We start from the raw sequence: 25,756 nt of genomic DNA on the forward strand, positions 1-25,756 counted from the left end.
CTAGTAGTGATCATCGAAGTGATGATCTCATACCTTTCTTGCCTCGCACTTTTGTGGTACCAGTCCATCAAGTCTTGATACATTTCATAGGGATACATGTCCTCATAGGACCTTTGGAGTTCTGCAGTCATGGTCGCCAGCATGATGCAATGGACCTTCGTAGCATCACGCTCATGGGCCTCAAAGGTTGCGATCTATTCAGTAGAGGAAGTGTTGAGGTTGATTTCCTTCAGCTTCTCATCGAGGACATACTCTTTATCCTTGTAACAAGTGACCATTCGGATGTTGTAGATCCAATCATTGAAATTGGACCCGTCAAAGATCACTCTCCCACACAAGTTCATGAGTGAGAATGAGCCGGAGGAATTCGATCCGGAAGCATTGTTGTTGATGTTCGACATCTGAAAAGGAAAAAGAACAAAGTTTGATTAGAAATGAATCCCCGATTAAACACCCAAATGAGAAATTAGGGCTAGGATCCAACAACATTATTTACAAATTAGAAGAAGGATTTCGTAATCTAACAAGTAAATAATTTGAAGGTAAGTGAATGACGATTCACTAATTCTCCACCATGAAAAACAAAAAAGAGATTAAGTTTTAAATGTATTGAAAACTCCTAGATCTTTTAAGATTCATTGAACTTTTCAATGGCAAGTTTAAATTTCGATATGCCCCTCTAGTTTATGACTGGGATGCTGAGGATCACAAAGCAGGTGTGAATAACCATGCAAATATACATAGTGCCCTCATTGTTACATTTCGATGTGCCAGTTAACTAAACACACTCCATCGAACTATGGCAAACAATGATTCACCCTTTGCCATCTTTGCTTAGAACCCAATTAGTTTGCCGATTAACCACACACGCTCCACTAACGTCTTAGCAAGGGTACAAAGTGTAATTTCATGGAATTACATCAATTTCACTTTTACCTAAAGTAACTAAGATTCGGAATTTTGAAAAACATTTAGTTACTTTTATAATTCATTATACTTATTAATGAGGAAGGGTTTGCCCTATCCTATCCGTTCGGCTAACGACCCTCCACCAATCAAGGGAGCGGTGGGTGAGAGTCGACACCCATTAAACGGCCATTTTATAGGCCATAACCTTATACCCCCTTTATAGATCGGCTTCGTGAATGAGGCCTACTAAGCCTACTAACGGTAAGAATAGCATTTACGGTGTGTGTGTGTGTATATATATATATATATATATATATATATATATATATATATAGTTAGGTTCAAATGTTTTCACTATCTACTGTGTGCTTGTATGATTTATTCCGGACCAATCATTTTAGTTATTTTAAGAAAGTAATTAATGCTTATTAAATGCCGAAGATGTAATTAATACCTATTATATCTTCAACATTTAAATATGTATTAATTACTTTCTTAAAATAACTAAAATGATTGGTCCAGAATCAGTCATACATGCACACAATAGATAGTGAAAACAAAATAACCTAACCCTATATATATATATATATATATATATATATATATATATATATATATATATATATATATATATCTTATAATATTATAAAGTGTAAGGTCGAATTTTAAACTTGTAAAATTCTAGGGTTTGAAATTTAAATAGTTCAAACTAAACTTTTAAACAAAAATTTAAATTTCAAAACTTAAGGACAAGTTTTGAACTTTTCAAAACACAAAGGATCAAATAGCAAATAATTAATTTAATGATTACCTAAATTTGACCTAATCAGTGTTGTTTACAAGATAATTCAACAATTAATTTAAATAATCAAATATTATCAAATATGGAATTTATTATTCAAACAATTGGCAATTATCTTTTGATTTGGTAAGGATAATCATAAAACAGTAATAAAATTCGGATTTTATTAGTCAAAAACGATTTAGGTAATTATCCTTAAGTAAAACAGCAAGAAATCCCGAAAATCTCTCTGGCTGACAGCTAAACTCGTCGAGTTCATCCAACTCGTCGAGTTCTAAATGGAACTCGTCGAGTTCATCAGACAGAAAGCCCCGAAAATGATTTTAAAGCATGAATGAACATATAAGGCATCAATACAATAGAAACCAAACAAAGCTCTTATACCACTGATGGGTTTGAGCCAAAAGAACATTCTATATGCTCATGCAAACCCTAATGCTTGGATCTAGGTTTCTCTATTGTACATGCAATTCATCCAATACTTTCAAACCCTAGATCTAGTATATGATATTCGAAATTAACATAATAAAACAGATCTAGATGATTACCTTGTTGTTGATTGAAGATCTTGAAGCCTTGAGAACTTTAGCACCTCAAATGTTGTGCCTCTAATGAATCACAAACACCAAGAGCAATCGGAGGAAACAAGAGAGAGAAAGGGGAGAGGTGAAATTATGTTCTAGAACTTCTAGGGTTCAAGTGGCCGAATTTCCCATGCCCAAGGGGTCTATATATAGGTGTAGGAATTAGGGTTTCAGTCATTATCCTTATCCGGTTACTTAGCCACCAAGCAGCCCATAAGATAATTCTAGAATCTCTATCATGGACGATTTCTTAAGGCTTTATCCCTAGAATTCGTCCACCCTATCTATTAGGGTTTCCTTGCCCAACTTTGCAACTATCACATAATTATAGTTCAGTCCCCTTAGTTCAATTAACTTCTTTTTATCACAAAATTAATTCTTCACCAATGTTAATTAAAAAAATATGATTTCTATTTTAATATATTATTCTCATAATATATTAATAAACCATAACAACCTCTTTCTATATTATTCCTCGAGTCGTGTTGCTTTGGTGAAGACAACCCAAAAGGAACATGCACAACCGGGTCAAGTACATACCAAATATAGTTATGGACTTAGACACTAATCCAACAATAAAGGAGCTAATTGAAGAATTCTCTAAGCACTCTAGAGAATATCATAACCCAAGGAATGACTCAACTCGAGGGGCGGTGAAATCAGTTTCTGATAATATGGCGGCAGTGATGGCTAAATTGGAGAGTTTGGACCGAAAAATGACAAAGATGGATCAATCTATCCATGCCATCCGGGTAGGATGTGAAAATTGTAGCAGGCCTCACCTTACTAAAGATTGTCATCTTGACGAGCATGGGAACTGGAAAGTGCAAGTGTGTTATTCGATTGGCGATAGATATGGTGAGGATTGGCAAAAACCGAAAAAACCAGTGGCTACCATACGATGAGTACAAGAAGGCAAAGTAGGAGAAATATAGGCTGAAGACAAGAGGTTTCTATCAAAAGGAAGAGCTGGTGCAAGAGAAGAAAATGGAATTTGAAGATATGCTCACAAGATTTGCAAGCGCATCTGAGAAAAGACACAACGAAACCGATGCTGCGATACGAGAACAACAAGCGATGATGAAAGAGCAACAAGAATTAATGAGAAATCAGCAGGCCACTATCCTAAACATTGAAAAATAGTTAGGACAATGTGTACAACAAATCAAAGAAAGAACACCGGGTGGACTTCCTAGTAATACCGAAAATAATCCGAGAGGCGCACAAATCAACATCATGACGACTAGGAGTGGAAAGATAATTACTCCTCTGACCCCAATTCCGAATGAAGATCCTAAAGAGGTGCAAGAGGAAGAAAAAGAAATCCGGAAATCATAAAAAGTCGATGCAACTCATCGAATTGAAGAGAAGAACTCGATGAGTTCTTAGTCTCAACAGAAAAATAACCCCCCTTTAAAACCATATCAACCTCCATTGCGATTCCCAAGTCGAGCTAGAAAAGAGAAGCAGAATGAAGAATATCAAAAGTTCCTGGAGCACATCAAAGCCCTTCAAATTAGCATTGCTTTCATTGAGGTGGTTGCACAAATGCCTAAGTATGCCAAGTTCTTAAAGGAATTACTCATAAATAGAAAGAAGATGGAAGAGGTATCCAAGGTGGTTCTCAATGAAAATTGTTCAGTCGCAATGTTAAACAAATTTGCAAAAAAGATGGGTGACCTAGGTAGTTTGACTTTGCCAAGCCAATTCGGGAACTTAGCTACTAGTTATGCATTGGCTTATTCAGGGGCGAGTTTTAACCTTATGTCATACTCATTCTTTAAGAAGTTGAACCTTCCGGAGCTGAGATCGATTCGAATGGAAATTCATGTAGCAAAGAAGACGGTGACATTTCCATGCAGGATATGCGAGGATTTATTGGTGAAAGTTGATAAATTCGTATTTCCCACGGATTCCATAGTGCTAGGTATGGAAGAAGACCATCAAGTGCTAATCATTCTTGGACGATCTTTCCTAAACACTGCAAGTGCCATAGTGGATATAAGAGAATCCAAACTTACCCTTTGGGTGGGAGAAGAGTCAGTTACTTTTGGAGTTGATCGAGCCATGAAACATTCTAAGTATAGTGACGACACGACATTCTTGGTTGACACTTTGGAAGAACTAATGGAAGAATGGAAAAAGGACAACTCAAGCGAATCACCCATGGCCTTTTTAAAATGAATTTGATGCTGAACAAGACCTGAAAGAGATAGAAAAATTTCTCGAAGAAAGAGAATACGAAGAACTAATAAGAAGCTCTGAAAAGTCAACTCGACGAGTTGAAAAGACTAACTCGGCGAGTTGGGACGAAAAACACGATCAGATGGGAAGACTGGGCGCAACTCGACGAGTTCGGTGTGCGGAGTCAACGTGTTTAGTGTTCAAAATTCGAATTTAAAGTTGAAAACAGTGTCGGAACACTTAGAATATGCATTTTTGGAGGAGGGTAATCAAAAACTTGTGATTATAGCTTCTGACCTTACCAAATCTGAAAAAGAAGAGTTAGTTCAAGTCTTGAAGAAAAGAAAAAATACCATTACATGGAAAATTACGAATATTAAAGGAATAAGCCCTTCTTATTGCTCTCACAAGAACATCCTTGAAGAAGGTGCAAAGTCGGTAGTGCAACATCAAAGGCAGTTGAAACCGAACATGCATGAAGTGGTTAAGAAGGAGGTTGTCAAGCTCTTTGATGCCGGGATCATATATTCGATTTCCGATAGTCCATGGGTTAGTCCCGTTCAAGTAGTACCAAAGAAATGAGGGATGATGGTTGTGACAAACAAAAAGAACGAGCTCATACCTACACGAATGGTAATCGGTTGGCGGGTGTGCATCAATTACCGAAAGCTAAACGACCCCACTTGCAAAGACCACTTCCCTCTTCTTTTTATTGATCAAATTCTTGAACGATTATCTGGCCATTGCTATTACTGTTTCTTAGATGGATTTTTAGGTTATTTCTAGATTCCTATTGTCCCAATTGATCAAGAGAAGACCACTTTCACTTGTCCGAGTAGAACATTTGCCTATCGAAGCATGCCTTTTGGGTTTTGCAATGCGCTGATGACCTTTCAACGATGCATGACGACGATATTCCATGACATGGTGGAAAATTTTATGGAAGAATTTATGGATGATTTTTCTGTTTTTGGCTCTTCTTTTAATGATTGTCTTGCTAACCTCGACTTGATGTTTGGTAGGTGTGAAAAGACCAATTTGGTCTTAAATTGGGAAAAGTGTCATTTTATGGTGAAAGAAGGCATTGTTTTAGGCCATAAAGTATCCAGAGTGGGGATTGAGGTGGATCGCGCAAAAATTGAAACTATTGCTAAATTACCCCCACCAACCAATGTGAAGGGCGTTTGGAGTTTTTTAGGTCGCGTGGTTTTTTACCGCCATTTCATAAAAGATTTTTCTAAAATAACTAGACCTTTAACTCAATTACTTCTGAAAGATGCACCTTTTAATTTTTCTAAAGAATGTTTAGCTGCTTTTGAAATTTTGAAAGAAAAATTAACTAATGCCCCGATCATTATCGCCTCGAATTGGAACTTGGCCTCTGAAATAATATGTGATGCGAGTGACTTTGCCTTAGGAGTTGTACTCGGTCAAAGGGTTGACAAGCGCTTTCAACTCATTTACTATGCAAGCAAGACCTTAAATCTGGCCCAAGAAAACTACACAAAAACCGAGAAGGAATTATTAGTTGTGGTGTATGCCTTTGACAAATTTTGTCCCTACCTTATTGTCTAAAACTATTGTTTTTACTAACCATTCTGCTATCAAGTATTTATTTGCCAAGCAGGATGTGAAGCAAAGATTGATCCAATGGATGCTTTTACTTGAAGAATTTGACATCGAGATCAAGGATAAGAAAGGGATGGAAAATTTAGCTGCCGACAATCTATCTAGATTGGAAAATACTTAAAGGGACGATATGGACAAACTTCTTGGCTGGCAATTTTCTTCCAAAATGGCTCACTCACCAGCAGAAAAAGAAGCCCTTTTCAGAAATTAAATATTATTTCTGGGATGAGCCCTATCTTTTCAGGAGTTGTACGGATGGGATGAATAGAAGATGTGTATTTTGAAGGGAAATCTGTGAAATTCTAGAGCATTGCCACAATGGGCTGGCAGGAGGACATCGTTGGGTGCAATACACAGCTAAGAAGGTGTTTGATGCCGGGTTTTATTGGCCTACAATCTTCAAGGATGCTGCCACCTATGTGAGAGAGTGTGATACTTGCCAAAATTTGGGTAATATTTCTGAAAGGAATGAAATGCCTCAAAGGAACATCCGAGTGTGTGAACTATTTGATGTGTGGGGTGTGGATTTCATGGGACCATTCCCTTCATCTAGAGGAAACAAATACATACTTGTGGCAGTAGACTATTTATCAAAGTGGGCAGAAGCACAGGCATTACCAACCAATGATGCAAGGGTCGTAGTGAAGTTTCTTAAAAGGCTATTTTCTAGGTTTGGGGTACCAAAGGCATTGATAAGTGATAGGGGAACCCATTTTGCTAATGATCAACTAGCAAAAGTGTTTCAAAGATATGGTATACGCCATAGATTTTCAACACCTTACCATCCACAAACATATGGGAAAACCGAGATCACGAATAGGGAACTCAAAAGGATTTTAGAGAGATCGGTGGGTAGCAATAGGAAAGATTGGGTGGATAAATTAGATGATGCACTTTGGGCATTCTGGACTACATTCAAGACACCCATTGGAACCACACCCTATAGGTTAGTCTATGGTAAAAAATTTCATCTACTGGTGGAGCTTGAACATAAATCTTATTAAGCTTTCGAAAATATGCAATTTTGAGCCGAGTGAGTTGCGTGCCAATCGACTTTTGCAAATGAATGCTTTAGTTTTATAAGGACAAGACAAAAAGGTGCCATGATGCAAGGTTGAAAGGTAATAAGGAATTTGAAGCTAACCAGAAAGTTCTTTTGTACAACTCAACACTAAATCTCTTTCGGGGAAAACTACACACTCGTTGGTCCGGGCCTTTTGCAATCAAGCATGTCTATTCATATGGGGTGATTGAGTTATGGAGCAAGGATGGGTCGAGCTTTAAAGTAAATGAGCATAGATTTAATAAATATGAAAAGGGCATGCCAACCGAAGAAAGACTAGAAGAAGGGTTCGACTTGGATAAATCCCTTGCAACGTAGAGCGAGGAGGAGTCTAGCTAAAGACTCCTAAAAAAGAAGCGCTCATGGGAGGCAACCCGCTGCTTGAGTTTGCTTTCTTTTACCCTTTCCTTTTCGTTTTATTTTTATTCTTTTCTTTTCTGTTGTGTATTTTTTTTTTTTGAGTATTTTTCAATCTAAATCTTCTTTTTAGCTTAAAATGGTTGCTTGAGGACAAACAAAGTTTGGGTGTGGGGTGTAGTGGAATTAATTTAAAGAAAGAAAATAAAAATTTTGAACAGAGTCAAAAACTCGCCAAGTCCATACCTAAACTCAACGAGTCCATCTGAAAATTCGCGATATTTTGTAAAAACGCGTCTCTACTCAACGAGTTTGGGATCCCAGACTTGACGAGTAGACTGTTATTACCGAAAAAAATTATTAATATTTAAACTCAGTAAATTAGGGTTTTTACCCTAAAGGGTAAAGCTTTCTCATTCCAACCGCCACTCGCCTACCACTCGACGAGCGAATTCTCTCAAGCAACCAACTTTCATTCTCGTGATTTCTCTCCATTTCTCATATAAACGTTAGCTTTTTCACTCATAATTTCATTAAAGGTTCAATTTTTAGTAGTTTAATGGTTGAAATTTGTTAAAAACCCGGTTTTTATTTTGACATGAACATTAGGGTTTCGATTTGGGCTAATTTAGAGTGTTTTGACTAAAATTTTTTTGGGAATTAATGCTTGCTTTACCACCCTGAACAAACCCTTGGAGTAATTTTAAGTATAATAGACTGAACTTGTTCGAATCAATTATGAAGGCCCAAACTGTTCATCGGACTCATCGAGTTGCACTATGAACTCGACGATTCCATGCTGTTGTTTTCCAGATTTTTATTTTAATATTTTCTGTGGTTTGTGTGGTTTTTATTATGTTTGATTTTGCAGAAAATGTTTAGAAGCAGAGGCCAAAGTTCTCAAAGAGGCAAAGGGGACTTCCCTTGGTTCAACTTCCCGCAAATTGGATCGAAGGCGACTTCGGTGAGGTGGAGAAAAAGGCTAGAAACACTCAAGTCAAAGGATTTTTATGTCCCAAATGAGTTGAACTGGAATTGGGTAGATCAAGTGGGTTTGGTAGAGGCCCTGACCCCGTATTTTGACTAAAGTTTTCATTCATAATGGAGTACAAGTTACATGTGATGGGTGGAAGAGATTGTTCCTGATGTAAGAGCAGGTGTATCAGGAGCTGTGTTTGGAGTTTAATTCCACTGTTACATTCCGAGGCGGGGATGATTATTATGATACTAACGCTTTGACTTTTTGTCTTGGTGGTGAGTATCGGGAGTGCAACATGGCTGATTTGGGTTGGAGAATGGGCTTATATGACTAATTGGTGGTGATAATTGCGGCTTTTGGGACGTTCTTGGATAATTGTCACAAGGTGTTCCCGGATGGAACAAATGAAGCAAATTGGTGGACTACAATTGCAAATAGTGTGTACATTCCATCCGCAGCCTAAGAGGGAAGCATAAGATCACTGATTCACCGTTTAATCCACCGGCTCATCGTGAATACCATCAACATGCGTAAAGACGATGATAAGGTTCCAACCCTTGATGTGTTATACTTGTGGTGCATTATCATGCCCAATACTTTCTGCAACATCCCATATTGTTTGGCAAAATATTTGGGTGAAGGTGCGGTAAAGGATAGAAAAACTTTAAGAAATTGTGGGGTTATGTTTGTGACAAAGTTAGCAAGATCATTTGGTATTTTGGAGAGAGGAGCCGGAAATGTTTTAACGATGCTGCTGACACCTAAATTTAATCCTATTATGTATAAGAGGGTGAGGATAGTTGACGATTATGGTGGGGGTAACTTTGTTGTCCCGGATGAAGATGAAGTGGTGGTACCCGAACAATCGGGTAGGAGGGTTAGGCAAAGGCAAGAGGATATACATGAAGACCCACCTGTGATCCTGGTCAAAGATGAGTTTCCTATGGATTGGGTTAGCATGGATTCAAGGAAATACCAAGATGATTTAAGGCGTAGCATGAACTACAATCATATGACCCTCGCCCACATGATGAGCCACTTGAACATTCCAAGGATGGATGACCCCGATTACCCTTATGTCAAAAGTTGGGAGGAGAGATGGAATGCAATGTTTTTAGATTGAGTGAAAAAAGTGATTGTAAAAAAAAGTTGAAAAAAAAAGAAAAAAAAGTGATGCAATGTTTGAAAGAAAGAATCTACAAAGCTATGAAGTCAAAGAAGAAATATGATGAAGAAAAGCTACAAATTATTGAAGATTCAAAGTTATCAAGTATTATTATTTTAAATGTAATTTCCCTTTTTAGGTTATTTTATCGTATGTGTCCTTGGAGGTTTAACCAAAAATGACTTAAGGTTAAGAAAGTTTTCTACGGATGGATTCGGAGGGATGCATAAAAGGAGCACTGTTCAAAAGAAGTGGGCGGGTGTTTATGAGGATTGTGAGAATTTAGGATTAGGGGGGTCCTTGGGAAAAAAATTAAACACAAATGCATGCGTTGCAATTTTGGCATAATGGTTGAGTTTGATTGGGATTGTCTTAGGTGTGCTAGTGTGCTAAAATTCAGTTTTGTTTGGGGGTAAGAAAAAGTCAAGTGTGGGGTATTTTGATATGTGCATATTTAATCATATATTTCGTATAATATCTTATTACTTTTTTGGCTAATTTGTCTCGATTTATGAACAAAAGGTACTTAATTATGTTAAAATTACATTTTCAGCCTTAAAGACATGCTCGAGTGAAAAAAGAAGCAGAACTGGCAATTGGGAGCTTGTTAATTAAAGTTTGAAGAAATAAAACTTAAAAGAGGAGAAACTCGGCAAGTTGGCCATCAACTCGACGAGTAGGATGGAATATTCGCGAACCAGCAATGCCTTACCGCCCACGTATTTTAAGTAAAGAACTCGACGAGTTGGTGCGTAATTTTTGAAAATGCTTATATATATATATATATATATATATATATATATATATATATATATATATATATATATATATCGGTTATTCCCGAAACCCAAAAGGATGTTGGAGACTTTTGGTGACTCATTGATGATCAGAAGGGTTCTTGAAGCTCTGTTTTTTCGAGAATTCAACTTGGAAGTCAAGTTAGAAGATATCAAAGGAAATAAACACTATTCTTTTTCTTAATTTTTTGCATAAACCATGTTTGAATCATTAGATTTCGATTTTAGGTTGTTATTTGTTGTAGATATAAGCTAAAAGCTTTTAACTTCTTCTTAGAGTAGAAAAATTTATGAATATGGTGTTCTTTTATGGCTTTGATTAATTTGATTTGGTGAATTGTCTTGTTAAGCTTGTGAAGACCCTTATGTGTTGATAATAATTATTTTCTATTAATACTCAAGTTGTTGAGTTGCATGAACATCTTCTTAATTGCTTGAATCATATAATTTTGTGAACACAATATTATATGCCTAGTATTAGTAAATATGAACTTAGGGTTAACTATAAAATAATTACATTAATGTGTAAGCATGTATGATGAACAACCATACATGAGTTGATTGAATTGACACATTTAGTTAACTAATATTACAAGTCTTACTTGATCCGAACTCAACACTAGGAAACTTGTTAGTTTAATCAATTGGCCACTGTTTGAATTAACATGTTTGCTAAGGATTAGTAATTGTGAACATGAACCTAATCACATTACAAATCGGTAGCTAATGATATATTAATCCATTGCACTTGCCATAAAATCAACCATAGGAATAAATGAGTCGAATCTGAACAGAAATCTCTTCTATTATTGAATCTAGTTACCTTCTATTTTCTATAGTTGTTAATTGTTTTATTTGAGCGTTATTTTCTTATTTAAGTTTCTAGTCTAGCAAAACTAGAGAAAATTTTCTTTTATTACTTGTTTTTATTTAGGTAATTCCAGTAGGGAATCTTAATTGTTACCGTTCCCTGTGTTCGATACCTTACTTGCTTGAACTATATTGCTAATCGATAAGTACACTGCCTTTTGTGTGTTTATTTTGTGTTTAAATTAGTAGGATTAAAACTAGTGCATTATGCACACATCAATGGCGGCTTGGTGTACTACTTCAAAAGACGAACTCCGCGGAAATTGAATGAAGAAAAGGGCTTATTGGGGGGCGTTGTGCGACAAGTTTCACACTATTTTGAAGAAAAATATGCATCGCAACAATGACATGTTAAGCAGCAAATGGAGTCAAATAACTAAACGGTGCAGCAAATTCAATGATATTTACAACCGACTTGAGGCGCAACAATAAAGCGGAACCAACGACTTCGATTTGTTCAAATCTGCAAAAGAACTATATCGGGTCGAAATGGGACATGTTTTCGAGTTTGAAGAATCATGGGAGTTGTTGCGAGTAGAAATAGAATAAAATGCCTACATCGTCAGAGGTTCAATCCAAAAGGTCTCTCAATTCGAGCTCGATCGACGTGTCGGACGCACAAACTCACATCGACCTAAACACTGACACCGATGAGATCCCAGATGATATCGAGGAGATATCCCCACCACGACGACCGCCCGGACACGACAAAGCGAGGCGCGCTGCAAGGCATGCGGAGGTTGAGGCGAAAGCAAAAGACACAACGGAGATTAGAGCGAAAATCGACGAGCACAATTTATTTATAAAAGAGAAAAATGACTTGAAACGTCGTCATTTGGAGTTCCTAGAAAGGAAGACACGGGAGAAGCAGGAGCAAAAAGAGAGGGAACTAATGACACATCAGTTATCAATTCTTCGGACGAGCGAGAAGGGTTTGACGTTTGAGGATCTAGCGGTGCTATAAGCAATGAAGGAACAAATTAGGAAGAAATATTTGGGCTAATTAGGATTTTATGAGTAATTTGAATGCTATTTTAGTTATGATTTTAGGTTTAAAATTATGTTTTTTTAATTGTAATCGTAATTTTAGATTTTAAATATTATGTATTTTTTTTTGTTTTAAAATTTTCTGTTTTATAAAAATATATTCATTTTAGTGATTAAAAAAACATAAAAACGAAAAAAATGTAAAAGGAAAAAAAAAACAAATTCGAAACAAAATCAAAAATAAAATATATTTATTCTCAAAAAGTTGGTGTTGCATCTTGTTGTCCATTTCCCCACTTGGGTTTATAACACCATTTGCTTATGTGGCATGTGAGGTGGCACAACTTGGTATTGCATCTTATTGTCCACCCCCAATGCTCTAAGAAAAAATAATAAAAGGACCCTACATTTTTACTTCTACAATATCCCTTCCACCATTGTATAAGTCTATTAATTACGTGTGAATCTGGTCAGCTTGCTGTAGAGGTAGCAGCACCTGTAGAGGTAGTAGCACCCAAGTTTCACTTGATGCTTCTCGATATGTAATCGTCTTCGACACATAAAATCATTCGTCCTTAAATCGCTATCGATCCCAAAAAAAGTAAATAGTTATGGTCTCTTCGGAGTTATTCTTATAGAGAGGGAGATAGGGGGTCATTTGGTTTAGGGCGACAGAGGAAGAGAGGTTCATCAGCGATGTGGGTGTGTGTTCGTTGGCATTTCAAATAGGATATGATATTGGTCATGGGCGGGACTCTTGACAATTAAGATTATTTCTTAACAATTTTCAACAATAGGATTGGTGCATTCTAAACCATCCATCCATTCTTCCTCTGGTTTGACGGCTTTGGTATAATAAACATAAGATGAGAAGAGGAATACGAGAAGAGAAATAGTTGGAGATATGATTGATCCAATTTATTACTATTTTTAAATAGAAAAACTGACATAAGTTATTTGGCTACCTTTTAGTAAATATTTTTAAAAGTACCACACATTGGTAAATATTTTTTCCATTTACTCAAAATTTCTAGATTTCAAAAATATATTTCAAAATATTCTTTATCTACATATCTGATTCCACTTTTAAATTGCTAAAAATTAGGATAAATCTAAAAAAAAAAAAACAGAGACAAATTAATTCAATCCTTAATCTGCTACAACCAGGAATCGTTTGTGTAATTTTTGCTACTCCTAAATCATCATTTTTCTTGACGGCGACATACAATCCAATAACTTCACTTTTCAGTTGTTGTATATCAAACTCTTTGTATATAGTTGGTTGTTTCTCAAGAAAGAGAAGTATGTGAAAATGTATAAATGCCTACTTCCGTTTAATCATACATGAAAAGAAATACAAATGACATTATCGAGATCTTCCATAGCTATGGAGTCTGATTTCTTATGGATATCATTGCAAGCTTAGAGATATGGACCAATTTTGTGTTTATAAATGAGGTATTTTCACGGTTTTATCTATTTGTTAATAGTCTCTTAGGGTTTATCTAATTTTTAGCATCTCTATGTCTATTGTTACCTGGAAATGAAGTTACTGATGCAACACTTATTTTGTTTGTTTGATTCCTACCTTTGAACGATGTGTTTTTTAATGATTTTCCAAAAACAATTAAGGTTGCAGCTAAATATCTACAAGATGCACTTAATAGAAAGAACTACACATCAAATGAGGTATAACATTTACACTTTTTACATCATTATTTGTTATATATACCAGGTGTAAACTAGTATATTACATGGGTTGATTAAAGAAAATAAAATATTAAAATGTAAATAATAAGTAATTTTTAAAATAAAATTTTGAAATAAGGAATGAAGAAACATATTAATTGCAATTTATTATAGTATTTATTACATTTGATACTTTACATATATAAGTATAAGATTATATGGCTTTTTAATTTTAAAAATTGAAAAAAAAACATAAATTGACATATGGATAATATTTATTTAAAAAAATAACACAAAATGACAAGTATCAAAACTCATTAGAGATTGATATGTACCAAAATTATTTTCATTTATTATAGTAAATTTTTTGGCATCACTAAGTTAGCAACATAATTTTACAAACTTATTAGAAATCAATTTAGAGGGTATTGAGATATTTTTATAATCTTCTATTTTAGTTTAGATTTATTGTATTTATTTAATTACAGTCCTTGATTGTAGCTGATTGATTGCATTTTTTTTTTTTTTGTATTTTAATTTCCTTATTTACCCTTCATCTTTTTATATATATCCCCTGTACCTCGGCTATTTCAATACACATAACTTTTCATAATATTCTTCTTGTTTTATATCAGAGCTTCTTTGATCCTAAACCATGTCTTACGATGGTCAAACCTCTAATTCTTTTACATCTCAAATTCTTTTCACTGCTGCTGGAGGTCGTTTCGCCACTCTTCAATTTCCGACATTGCATGTTTGTCTAGACTGACCCAACTACTCACTTTGGTGCGGAACTATTCGCTCGGTCCTTGAGGCTTATGAACTCGACTCCTTCCTGACTTCTGGTACAGGTCCATCACCAACTTTACCACCCAAAGAAGGCTTCACCATTACTGATCCCAACCCAGACTTTGTGGTATGGAAACACAAGGATAGACTTGTCATGTTCTGTCTTCGTTCAACACTCACAAATCCATTACTTAGTCATGTTGCTCGTGCTACTACCACCTCTAAAGTTTGGCTTATTCTGGAGCAAATGTTTCATTCTCAAACTAGAGCACGTCAAACACATCTCAAACAACAACTTCAGTCTCTTTCTAAGGGTTCAATGTCAATTCCCAAGTATGTCGAGAAGAAACGTGCAATTTCTGATTCATTGGCTGAATGTTTAACGGTTGTTCCAGATGAGGACTTTGCATCCTTTCTTTTGTTTGTCCTTGGTCCAGAATATAGGGCTTTTAAATCAATTCTAAACATTCGGGTCGAGCTTATCACTTCCAAAGATTTAATGGGTCTCCTTCTTCTTAAAGAACAACGCCTTCAAGATGATAACCAACATCGCAACCAAGAGGCTCTCGACTGGACGTTCAACTTATGGTCCAACTTTAACACCTCCATCTGAACGCCCTAAGTCCATTTGTCAGATTTGCAATAAGCCTTATGATGAGGCACGCAACTGCCATCAATGCCTTAATTTGAATATACAAATCGAAAATCTGGTGACCGTCAACACCAACAACAACCGGCCATCTCTAAACAGGCACATACAGTTTATGGTAACAGTCCTTCCTCTCTAACTGATCCTTGGGTTGTTGAATCTGATGCCACGAATCATGTTACTGCTAATCTTGGTAATTTAAGCATTCAATCGAAGTATATGGCTACTGATAACCTAGTTGTTGGAAATGGGCCCTCCCTATTACTCATATTGGTCAATCGCATTTAACAGCTACACATGATTCAAAATCTTTATATCTCAAAAACATCCTTGATATTCCAAAAATTTCCAAAACTCTTTTGTGTGTTTCTCAATTATTCAAGGATAACAATGTCTTTTTGGAACTTCATCCTAATCTTTGCTATATTAAGAATTTGCAGGGGCAGATAATACTAAAGGGGGTTGTTGAGAATGGTTTATATCGGCTTCCTGTTAATCTATCTATTTCCAATCCTCCTCATGTTTTTGTGGGTAAACGAGCTTCTATCGCATGTTGGCACCATTTCTTAGCTCGTCCTCATGAATCTATCTTAAATCGTCTCCTTTGTGATTATAACTTACCTACTTCTACAAATAAATTGTTAACTATTTGTACCGCTTGTCAACTAGGTAAAAGTCATAGACTTCATTTACCATCATGTCATATTACTTCAAAACAACCTTTTGATTTAATTTACTTGGATGTTTGGGCCCTTCTCCTATATCTTCTTTGAATGGTAATCGTTATTTTGTTCTTTTGATCGATGATTGCACAAAATTTAAAAGCCCTGTATTCTGGACCAAGGACAACCAATAAATGTCAAGTGTTTTCAGCTTTTTCATTGTTCAAAGCAATGGTTGAAACACAATTCTCAACTAAAATTAAGGCTTTCCAATCTGACTAGGGGAGGTGAATATCGTAATGTCTCATCTTTTCTTCAAACACATGGAATTGACCATCGTGTTTCATGCACTTACACCCCAGAACAAAATGTTGCTTCTAAAAGACGTAATCATGTTATTGTTGAAAAAGGGCTTGCTCTTTTAGCACATTCTAAACATCATGTTACCTTTTGGGAACAAGCTTTTCATACCGCCATTTACACAAATAACAGGACCATTACTCCAATTCTTAAACACACATCACCTTATGAGTGCTTATATAACCATCAAGCTGATTACCACTTTCTCAAATCTTTTGGTTGCTTATGTTATCCTTATATTAGACCATATAACAGTAATAAATTGAAATTCCGATCCATCTTTTGCATTTTTTTAGGTTATAGTGCTAAACATAAAGGTTATATTTGTCTTCATGTTTCCTCGTCTCGTACCTATGTTGCTCGACATGTAGTACTCGATAAATCGTCTTGTCCTTTTCCTGACCATAATTTTAAATCAAATTCAAAATATCATATTCATTATGAACTTCCCCTTCATACTCTTCATGAAGGATCTCTGATTGGGTCCCCTAGTCCCTCTTCATCATCCATATCATCACTAGTAACCACTGCCACTTCCATCTCTTCTACTGAATCATGTTCCACATCACCAATCACTTCTGAATCTATATCACCCAATACTTCATTTATCAGCTCTTATTCTAACTCCCCTAACACCATATCGCCAACCACTTCTGACTTCACATCAGTTGAATCTTATTCTGGCCTTTCGCCACCAAACTCTCCCTTGGTAGATTCTCCACCACCACCTATCATTCCTACCGCTAATACATATCATAAAGCACCCTCATATTTCCATCCTTCGCCAAATTCAGAGCACGTCATGGTAACTCGAGCTTCTACCAAGTCTTTGAAGCCAAAATTTGTTACTGCTACTAGATATCCGCTGTGACACTTCTGATACTGAACCAAAACCATTCTTACAAGCCACAAAAAGTCATAATTCGCAACATTCCATGCAGTTAGAATTTGATGCTTTAATATCTAACAGGACTTGGGAACTTGTTCCCAGTCCCCATGGTGCTAATATTGTGGTTTGTAAGTGGATTTACAGAGTTAAGAAGAATCCTGATGGAACCGTTGAACGCTGCAAAGCTCGATTAGTGGCAAGAGGATTTAATTAGGAAGAGGGTGTTGATTATTTTGAAACATTCAGCCTTGTTATTAAGCCCACAACAATCAGACTTGTAAAACGACAAGGCAATGGTGTTGTTTATGTTCACATTTATGTTGATGACCTTATCATTACAAGCTCTAATTCCTACTAAATTGATGAGTTTTTCAAATATCTCAACTCTATGTTCTATCTAAAGGATTTAGGTGCTCTTACTTTCTTCTTGGGCATTGAAGTGCATCAGTCCTCATCCTCACTTTTGTTTTCACAAAGAAAATATATATTGGTTATTCTTGAATGAAGCAAAACATTAGGAGCCAAACCCATAGCCTCTCCTGCAAAACCTGGTTCCAGATTGCATATCGGAGGTTATATGTGCATATTTATACACATAATTATACATCATAACTTAATATTTTAATTACTTTATGCCCTTATTATAACAAAAGACACTTGATTTATTATGAATTATGTTGTAAGGATAAATGACATGCTTGGAGCAAAAAGGAAGTTGGAAGCTAGAACCTGGAAGCTGGACCTAGGAGTTGGAAGTATGAATTACACTCTTGATACGAAAGAGACCAGCTTGCATTATGCCAACAAGTCCCACCCCCAACTCTAGTAAAGTTGTAAAATGATGAAAAATATACCCAAAACGTCGTGGTGGATTTCCCACGGCATGGTGACTTGAAGAATCCATATTTGATTCGAAGACTTGTAGACCACGGGATAAACACGATGACCAGGACGTGGTGGCCTTACCACGTCGTGGTGATTTAAATTCGGGAAAACTATAAATGGATCTCATTCTCCTTCGAATTGGGACTTTTGGCTCTGGAAGTAATCATCAATTTTGAAGGAAAAACACCTCTTCCAAGGCCTGGAAGCAAGGAATTCGAGCATACCATTGGAAGTATGAGAATTAAGGCAACCGATCTCTACACTTTGATTTTTCATTAGTTTCAACCATGTCAAACCTGTTGAATTTTGATTTTTTGTTTTTGTTTGCTGAAATCATGAGCTAAATACTCATCATTTTCATTTAGGCTAGGATTGATTGTTTAATTATGGTTGAATTTATGGATTGGATTTAGTTATTTGGTTATTTGTTGATTTAGGTAATTAAAAAACCTCACATACTTTTGATAACTATTTTCTCTGCTTATTGTTGAATTTGATTAAGTTAATATGACTATATTCCTTAGTTGAATTTGAATCTTATGATCTTGTGAATTGCAAAATTATAGGACTAGAGTTTTGAACAAAACCTAGGCTTAAGTATAAAAGTGGGTAAAAGAGTGTAGGAGCTAATATATGACGACAAATCATATATTGAACTGAATCAATGAACTAAATTGATCAATCTATTATAAGTCTAATTAACTCGAACCGAGCACTAGTAAACTTGTAAGTTTGTCCGCTTGATCACCGAATAAATAATCCAGTTTGCTAAAGGATTAAATTAGTGAATACTAATTTTGTCATCTTAGGAATCGGTAACTAAAGAAACTAAAATCCATTGCACATCCATAAATCAACCATAATAACAAGTAAATTCGAAGCTAAACGAAAGTCTCTTACTCACATTGGTTAATTCATCGTTGTTATCTTGCCTTAGTTTAGTTTTAGCTTAATTAATTGATAATTAGTTAGTTTGGTAATTTAAGAATCTAGTCTTGCAAAACTAGGAAAACAAAACCTTTTCTAATTTTATTAGTAAGTAGTAAATAGTGGAATAAAGTTAGCCAAAACATTGTTCCTTGAGTTCAACACTTGTTCTTACCATAACTATACTATTACACGGTTAGGTACACTGCCTAGTGTGTCTAGTAGTCTAGTGAAAGAAACATTAGTTTTATTAATTTGAAACTTGAACAAATATATATACACATTAAATACACATCAAGTTTTTTGGCGTCGTTGCCGAGGAACGGTGCAGTTTTAATTACTTTAAATCTGCTATTTTATTAGGATTAGTTACTGTTTAGTTACTTTTACTTTTATTTTAGGTTTTATTTCCTTTTGACTCACCACGATGTGGCAATTTTTACCACGTCGTGGCATCGTAACAGTAGAACTTCAGTTTTCGTTTTTGTTCTTTTTATGCGTTTCCTTTTTTTATTTGCAGTTCATTTATGACCCATGGATCAAAGTCATCCTTGATTCCACCACTTGAAGACCCGGAATCCACTTTTCACAAAAACAAAGAAAACCCGTAGGAGAATCCGTTGCACCAAAGAAGTCACCTTTTAAGAATCTCAAGTCGGTTTTTTGGCAAGAAGAAGGGAAAAGTGGGAGAATCTAGCAAAACACTAAAGGATGAAGACACAAAGAGCAATCCAATGAAGGAAGACACCGAGTACGAAACAGAGAAGGAAGGAAGCGAAACTGAATCTAAAATAGAAAGCGAGCTAAACAAAGAACCCAACAACACCATGGAGAACATTTCCAACCTCTCGATGGAGGCATACAAAAAGAGAGTTCGAGACGACACCGGACCGGGGCTTGTGCAACCCACCGTATATACCCGTCACTGCTACATTTAAACTTAAGAGGCACATCGTTACTGCATTAAAGGAGATTCCTTTCACCGGAAAGGATCACGAAGATGCTTATAAGCATCTAGATGAAGTCAACAACATCGCCGACTACTTTAACATTCCAAATGTTCCAAGAGAAACAATGTTGTTGAGGATGCTCCCTGTCACTTTCAAGGGAGCCACAAAGGATTGGATGAAGGCACTTCCACCAGGCACGATAACGATGTGAGCAAAGATGCGTGAATTTTTTTTGGAACAATCTTGCCCACCGTCCAAGGTGGCTAAGCTCAAAAAGGTCATTCCCATTTTTAAACAACAATTGGGGGAGTCGATGTATGAAGCATGGGAGCACTATAAGGGTCTACTTAGGAATTACCCTCAAAATGACCTCAATGTGCAACAAGAAGTGTCGATATTTTATGATGGGATAAACGTTGCCACTAGAAAACTCCTTGACACTCAAGGACCCTTAACAAAGAAAATCCGGCAGAAATTAAGCAACTCATTGAAAAATTCTCTAAGCACTCTAGAAAATACCATAATCCGAGGAATGGTGTAACGAGGGGATCTGCTAATGCTGCCTCAGAAGATATGTCAACAGTATTGGCAATGTTGCAAAACATGGATAGAAGAATGACTAAGATGGATCATGTTGGATTAGGTGTCTAAGCCATAACTATATTTGGTATGTACTTGACCCGGTTGTAGCATGATCCTTTTGGGTTGCCTTCACCAAAGCAACTTGAATGGAAGAATAATAGAGAAAGAGGTTATTATGGTTTATTAATATATTATATGAATAATATATTAAAAGAGAAATCATATTATTTGATTAATATTGGTCAAGAATTAATTTAGAGGGTTTTGTCAATGCAGAACACCCTAATAGAGTGTGTAAGCTTGAGAAATCCATTTATGGATTGAAACAAGCATCTCACAGATGGAATCTTTGTTTCGATGAGAAATTCAAAGAGTTTGGTTTCTCAAGAAGTGAGGATGAGTCATGTGTATATCTCAAAGCCAATGGGAGTATAGTTAGCTTTCTCGTTTTGTATGTGGATGACATACTGCTCATAGGAAATGACGTCCCAACCTTGCAGGAGGTTAAGTCCTGGCTTGGGAAGTTCTTCGCTATGAAGGACCTCAGAGAAGCTGCTTATTCTCTTGGGATAAGGATATTGAGAAATAGGAGTAAAATAATAATAGGACTTAGTCAAAGTACTTACGTGGACAAAGTGTTAAAACGTTTTAGCATGGAAAATTCCAAGAAGGGGGAGTTACCAATCCAAAGCAATACCAAGTTGAGTAAGACTCAAAGCCCGAGTACTGAAGCCGAAATAACAAAGATGAGCTGAGTACCTTATGCTTCCGCAGTTGGCTTAATCATGTACGCTATGACGTGTACTCGCCCTGACGAGGCCTTCACTTTGAGCATGGCCAGCAGATATCAAGGGAACCCTAGTAGAGCACATTGGACCGTAGTGAAGAATATTCACAAGTACCTTCGGAGGACTGAGGAATGGTTTCTTATCCTTGGTGGGAGTGATGACATGAGAGTGCGAGGGTATAGTGACGCTACTTTTCATACCGACCGGGAGAATTTCTGCTTGCAATCAGGCTGGGTCTTTACCCTGAATGGAGGAGCAGTGATTTGGAAAAGTTCCAACCAGGAGACGGTTGTGCATTCACGAGTGATTGTAAGATGATAATATCATATAGTCTTTAAACCTAGATATATGAGTTGTTGTTTATGAGTCGGTTATGCATTCATAATGTGTAAACGCATCAGTAACTTGATGTTATAAAACACATTGTTGTGTATGATTTGATGAGTAAATAGTACAGGCATATAAGCCGAATTTTATCTGCTCCTTTTATCCTACGAGGGTAAAAGCGATATCTGGGGCCCCTCAATGATTTTGTTTTGACTTATGAGTCGGGCCCAGTCAGGACTAAATTGATGTGTTCAATTAAGTTCTATGTCAAACAAATCAGAGATCGAGAAACAAACTGTTGGACAATAAGTATGACTATATTCCATGTAATTGTCCACACGATATCTTGAGAACGGAGGACTATACGATCCTTTATCTAAAGGATGTGTCAGAGTTTGACAGCGGCTTTTGAAAGATACGATTGTTAATCGGATTTTGAATTCGTACTTGCATTTATACTTATTAGACTTATCCAAGTAAGAGACTATTGGATTAGGTGTCTAAGCCATAACTATATTTGGTATGTACTTGACCCGGTTGTAGCATGGTCCTTTTGGTCTGCCTTCACCAAAGCAACTTGACTGGAAGAATAATAGATAAAGAGGTTATTATGGTTTATTAATATATTATATGAATAATATATTAAAAGAGAAATCATACTATTTGATTAATATTGGTCAAGAATTAATTTTGTGGTCAAAAGAGATTAATTAAATTAAGGAGGCTAATATTGTAATTATGTGATAGTTGCAATATGGGTTGAGGAACCCTGAGGAAGGGATGGATGAATTCTATGGGGAAGCCCACATAGAAATTGTCCATAGGAGGCCTTCTAGAAGGATCATGTGGAATGCTTAAGGCCAAAGCAATCTAATTAGGGTTTTGACTGAAACCCTAGCAGCTTACCTATATAAAGGACCCCCTGGCTTCATAATTTCAGCTAACACAACCCTAGAAGGATTCAAGAGCCGAAAATTACCTCTCCCCTCTCTCTGTCTAAGATTCTCCAGTTGTTTTGGCATTTGTGATTCATTAGAGGCATCACATTTGAGGTGCTAGTTTCTCAAAAGCTCAAGGATCTTCAAGCTACGATCAAAGGTAATATCTTAACTCTTTATTAGATGTAGATTTCAATTTTGTTGTATGCTAGATTAGGGTTTAAGAGATTTGGATGATTATTGCATGTATAGATAGAAAAACCTAGATCTAAAACTTTAGGGTTTGCATGTGCACCACAGGATTGATGTTGTGCTCATAACCCAACAGATCAAACAATCCATGCTATTCTGGTTGGGTGTGAAAACTGCAACGGGCCGTATTTGACTAGAGATTGTAACCTTGATGAGAATGGAAACTGAAAGGTTCAAGCTTGCTACTCGAGTGATGATCGTTTTGATGAAGACTGGAGAAAGCCCAAGAAAAAGTGGTTACCCTATGATGAATATAGAAAAGCCAAGGAAGAAAAGTATGAACAAAAAGGAAGAGGATTTTACCAAAGAGAGGAACCACTGGTTGAAAAGAAATTGGATTTTGAGACACTGCTCACCCGATTTGTAGCAACATCTGAAAAAAGGCATGAGGGAACTAAAGCAGAAATTAAATAACAACAAATAATGATGAAAGAGCAACAAGTAATGATGAAAGAACAACAAGAGATGATGAAAAACCAGCAAGCGTTGTTTAGAAATCAACAAGCTTTAATCCTCAACATAGAACAACAACTCGGGTAACTAGCTAAGCAAGTCAATGAAAGGCCTACGGGAGGACTTCTAGGGAACACTAAACAAAACCCAAGAGGAGCTCACATCCAAGAAATTACCACTAGAAGTGGGAAAATTACCACTGATTTAACGCCCATAGATAGAAATAACTCTGACGGGGAGAAGGAAGTTCAAGAAGAACGTCAAGGACAAGGATCTGAAGAATCACCATGACGTGGTATAAATACCACGTCGTGTCCAGATGTTGAAAAGAAAATTGAACAACCCGTAAATCCTTACCGCCCACCATTGCCATTCCCATGTAGAGCAATTCATGAGAAGCATGTTGAATATTATCAGAGGTTCTTAGACCACATAAAGTCTCTTGAAATAATTATTCCATTCCTTGAGGCCTTAGTCGAAATGCCAAAATATGCCAAGTTCCTCAAGGACCTTTTAACAAACCGGAAGAAAATGGAGGGACTATCGAAGGTGGTATTAAATGAAACTTGTTCCGCTACAATGCTAAACATGTTATCGAAAAAGACGGGTGATCCGGGAAGCATAACCTTACCATGTCAATTCGGGAATCTAGCAACTAGTCATGCTCTAGCCGATTCGGGAGCTAGTGTTAATTTAATGCCCTGTTTGTTTTTCAAGAAGATTGATATCCCCTAACCAAGACTGGTCCGCATGGTCATACATTTAGCTAACAATACCATGACCTTCCCAAGGGGTATATGTGAAGATTTGCTCGTAAAAGTGGACAAGTTTGTTTTTCCTGTGGATTTCATTGTATTAGATATGGAGGAAGACAAACAAGTCCCAATCATCCTTAGAAGGCCCTTCTTGAGCACCGTCCGAGCCTTAGTTGTCATTAGAGATTCCAAACTCACTCTCTGAGTAGGAGAAGAAGCTGTCACTTTTGGGGTTAATCGGGCAATTCAACATTCAAGAGCAAGTGATGATACAGCCTTTTCTGTCAATGTGCTTGACGAACTGTTTGAAAAGGAGCTAGGAGGGTGGAAGGAAAAAGAAAATGATGGATTGATGGTGCTTGAAGAAGGTGATTTTGATGTTGAACTAGATCTACAAGAATTTGAGGAGCTATTGGAAGAAAGTGAATATAATTAAGTAGTAAAAGAGGTAGTAGAATCAACACGACGTGGTGAGAGCAACACGTCGTGGTCAATAATTTTTCCAAGATCTGACAATAAAAGTTGCAACACCACGACGTGACAAGAAGCCCACGTCGTGGAGACTGACGAAAATCCAAAAGTAGAGCTTAAAGTCTTACCCGAGCATCTGGAGTACGCATTCTTGGAAGAAGAGCAAAAGAAACCAGTAATTATAGCATCCGATCTAGCTAAGCATGAAAAAAAAGCCTCGTGGAAGTACTAAAGAATAGACAAGGTGCCATAGCATGGAAGATAACCAACATCGAGGGGATTAGTCCAGATTATTGTTCTCATAAGATCAACCTAGAAGAAGGAGCTAAACCCATAGTTCAACGCCAAAGAAGACTTAATCTAAATATGCAGGAAGTGGTTAAAAAGGAGGTGGTTAAACTTTTAGATGTTGGTATCATTTACTCAATCTCTGATAACCCATGGGTAAGTCCGATACACGTAGTACCAAAGAAAGGAGGAATGACGGTGGTTACCAATGAAGATAACAAGTTAACCCCAACAAGAATAGTAACCAGTTGGCACGTTTGCATCGACTATCGAAAGCTTAATGATGCTACATCCAAGGATCACTTTCCGCTATCATTTATCGACCAAATGCTCGAAAGACTATCTGATCATCTTTACTATTTTTTTCTTGATGGTTTCTCGGGTACTTCCAAATTCCAATTGACCCAAAAGACCAAGAAAATACCACTTTTATTTGCCCAAGTGGGACATTTGCATATATACACATGCCTTTTGGGTTATGCAATGCACCGGCTACATTCCAAAGGTGCATAATGGCTATCTTCTACGATATGATTGAGAAATTTATGGAGGTTTTCATGCATGACTTCTCGGTTTTTGGGTCCTCTTTTGAAGATTGTTTATCCAACTTAGACCAAATGTTAGCAAGATGTGATAAGACAAACCTAGTCCTAAATAACGAAAAGTGCCACTTCATGGTAAAGGAAGGGATTGTGTTAGGGCACAAAGTCTCAAGGTTGGGGATAGAGGTGGATAGAGCAAAAGTTGACAAGAAACAACCACCCTCAACAAATGTA

The 25,756-nt window shown here is 36.6% G+C and overlaps 1 protein-coding gene and 1 non-coding gene across 2 annotated transcripts; one reads left to right on the forward strand and one right to left on the reverse strand.

The window, feature by feature from the left end:
* Positions 1-3,843: 3,843 nt before the first annotated feature.
* LOC145050049 (uncharacterized) lies at positions 3,844-4,479 on the forward strand. Its single transcript, XM_078998367.1, has one exon. The coding sequence runs from the start codon at positions 3,844-3,846 to the stop codon at positions 4,477-4,479; it is 636 nt and encodes a 211-aa protein (XP_078854493.1).
* A 15,912-nt stretch (positions 4,480-20,391) lies between these two features.
* LOC145055955 (small nucleolar RNA R71) lies at positions 20,392-20,498 on the reverse strand. The gene has a single exon (XR_013685498.1). It is a non-coding gene; the product is annotated as a small nucleolar RNA R71 (small nucleolar RNA).
* Between the last annotated feature and the right edge of the window lie 5,258 nt (positions 20,499-25,756).

The sequence above is a fragment of the Lactuca serriola genome, chromosome 5, assembly GCF_051521515.1.
Source record: "Lactuca serriola cultivar US96UC23 chromosome 5, Lser_US96UC23_V15, whole genome shotgun sequence".
Lineage (NCBI taxonomy): Eukaryota > Viridiplantae > Streptophyta > Magnoliopsida > Asterales > Asteraceae > Lactuca > Lactuca serriola.

Coding starts and splice junctions, on each gene's coding strand:
- LOC145050049 (XM_078998367.1), top strand. CDS start 3,844: ATGCCTAAGTATGCCAAGTTCTTAAAGGAATTACTCATAAATAGAAAG.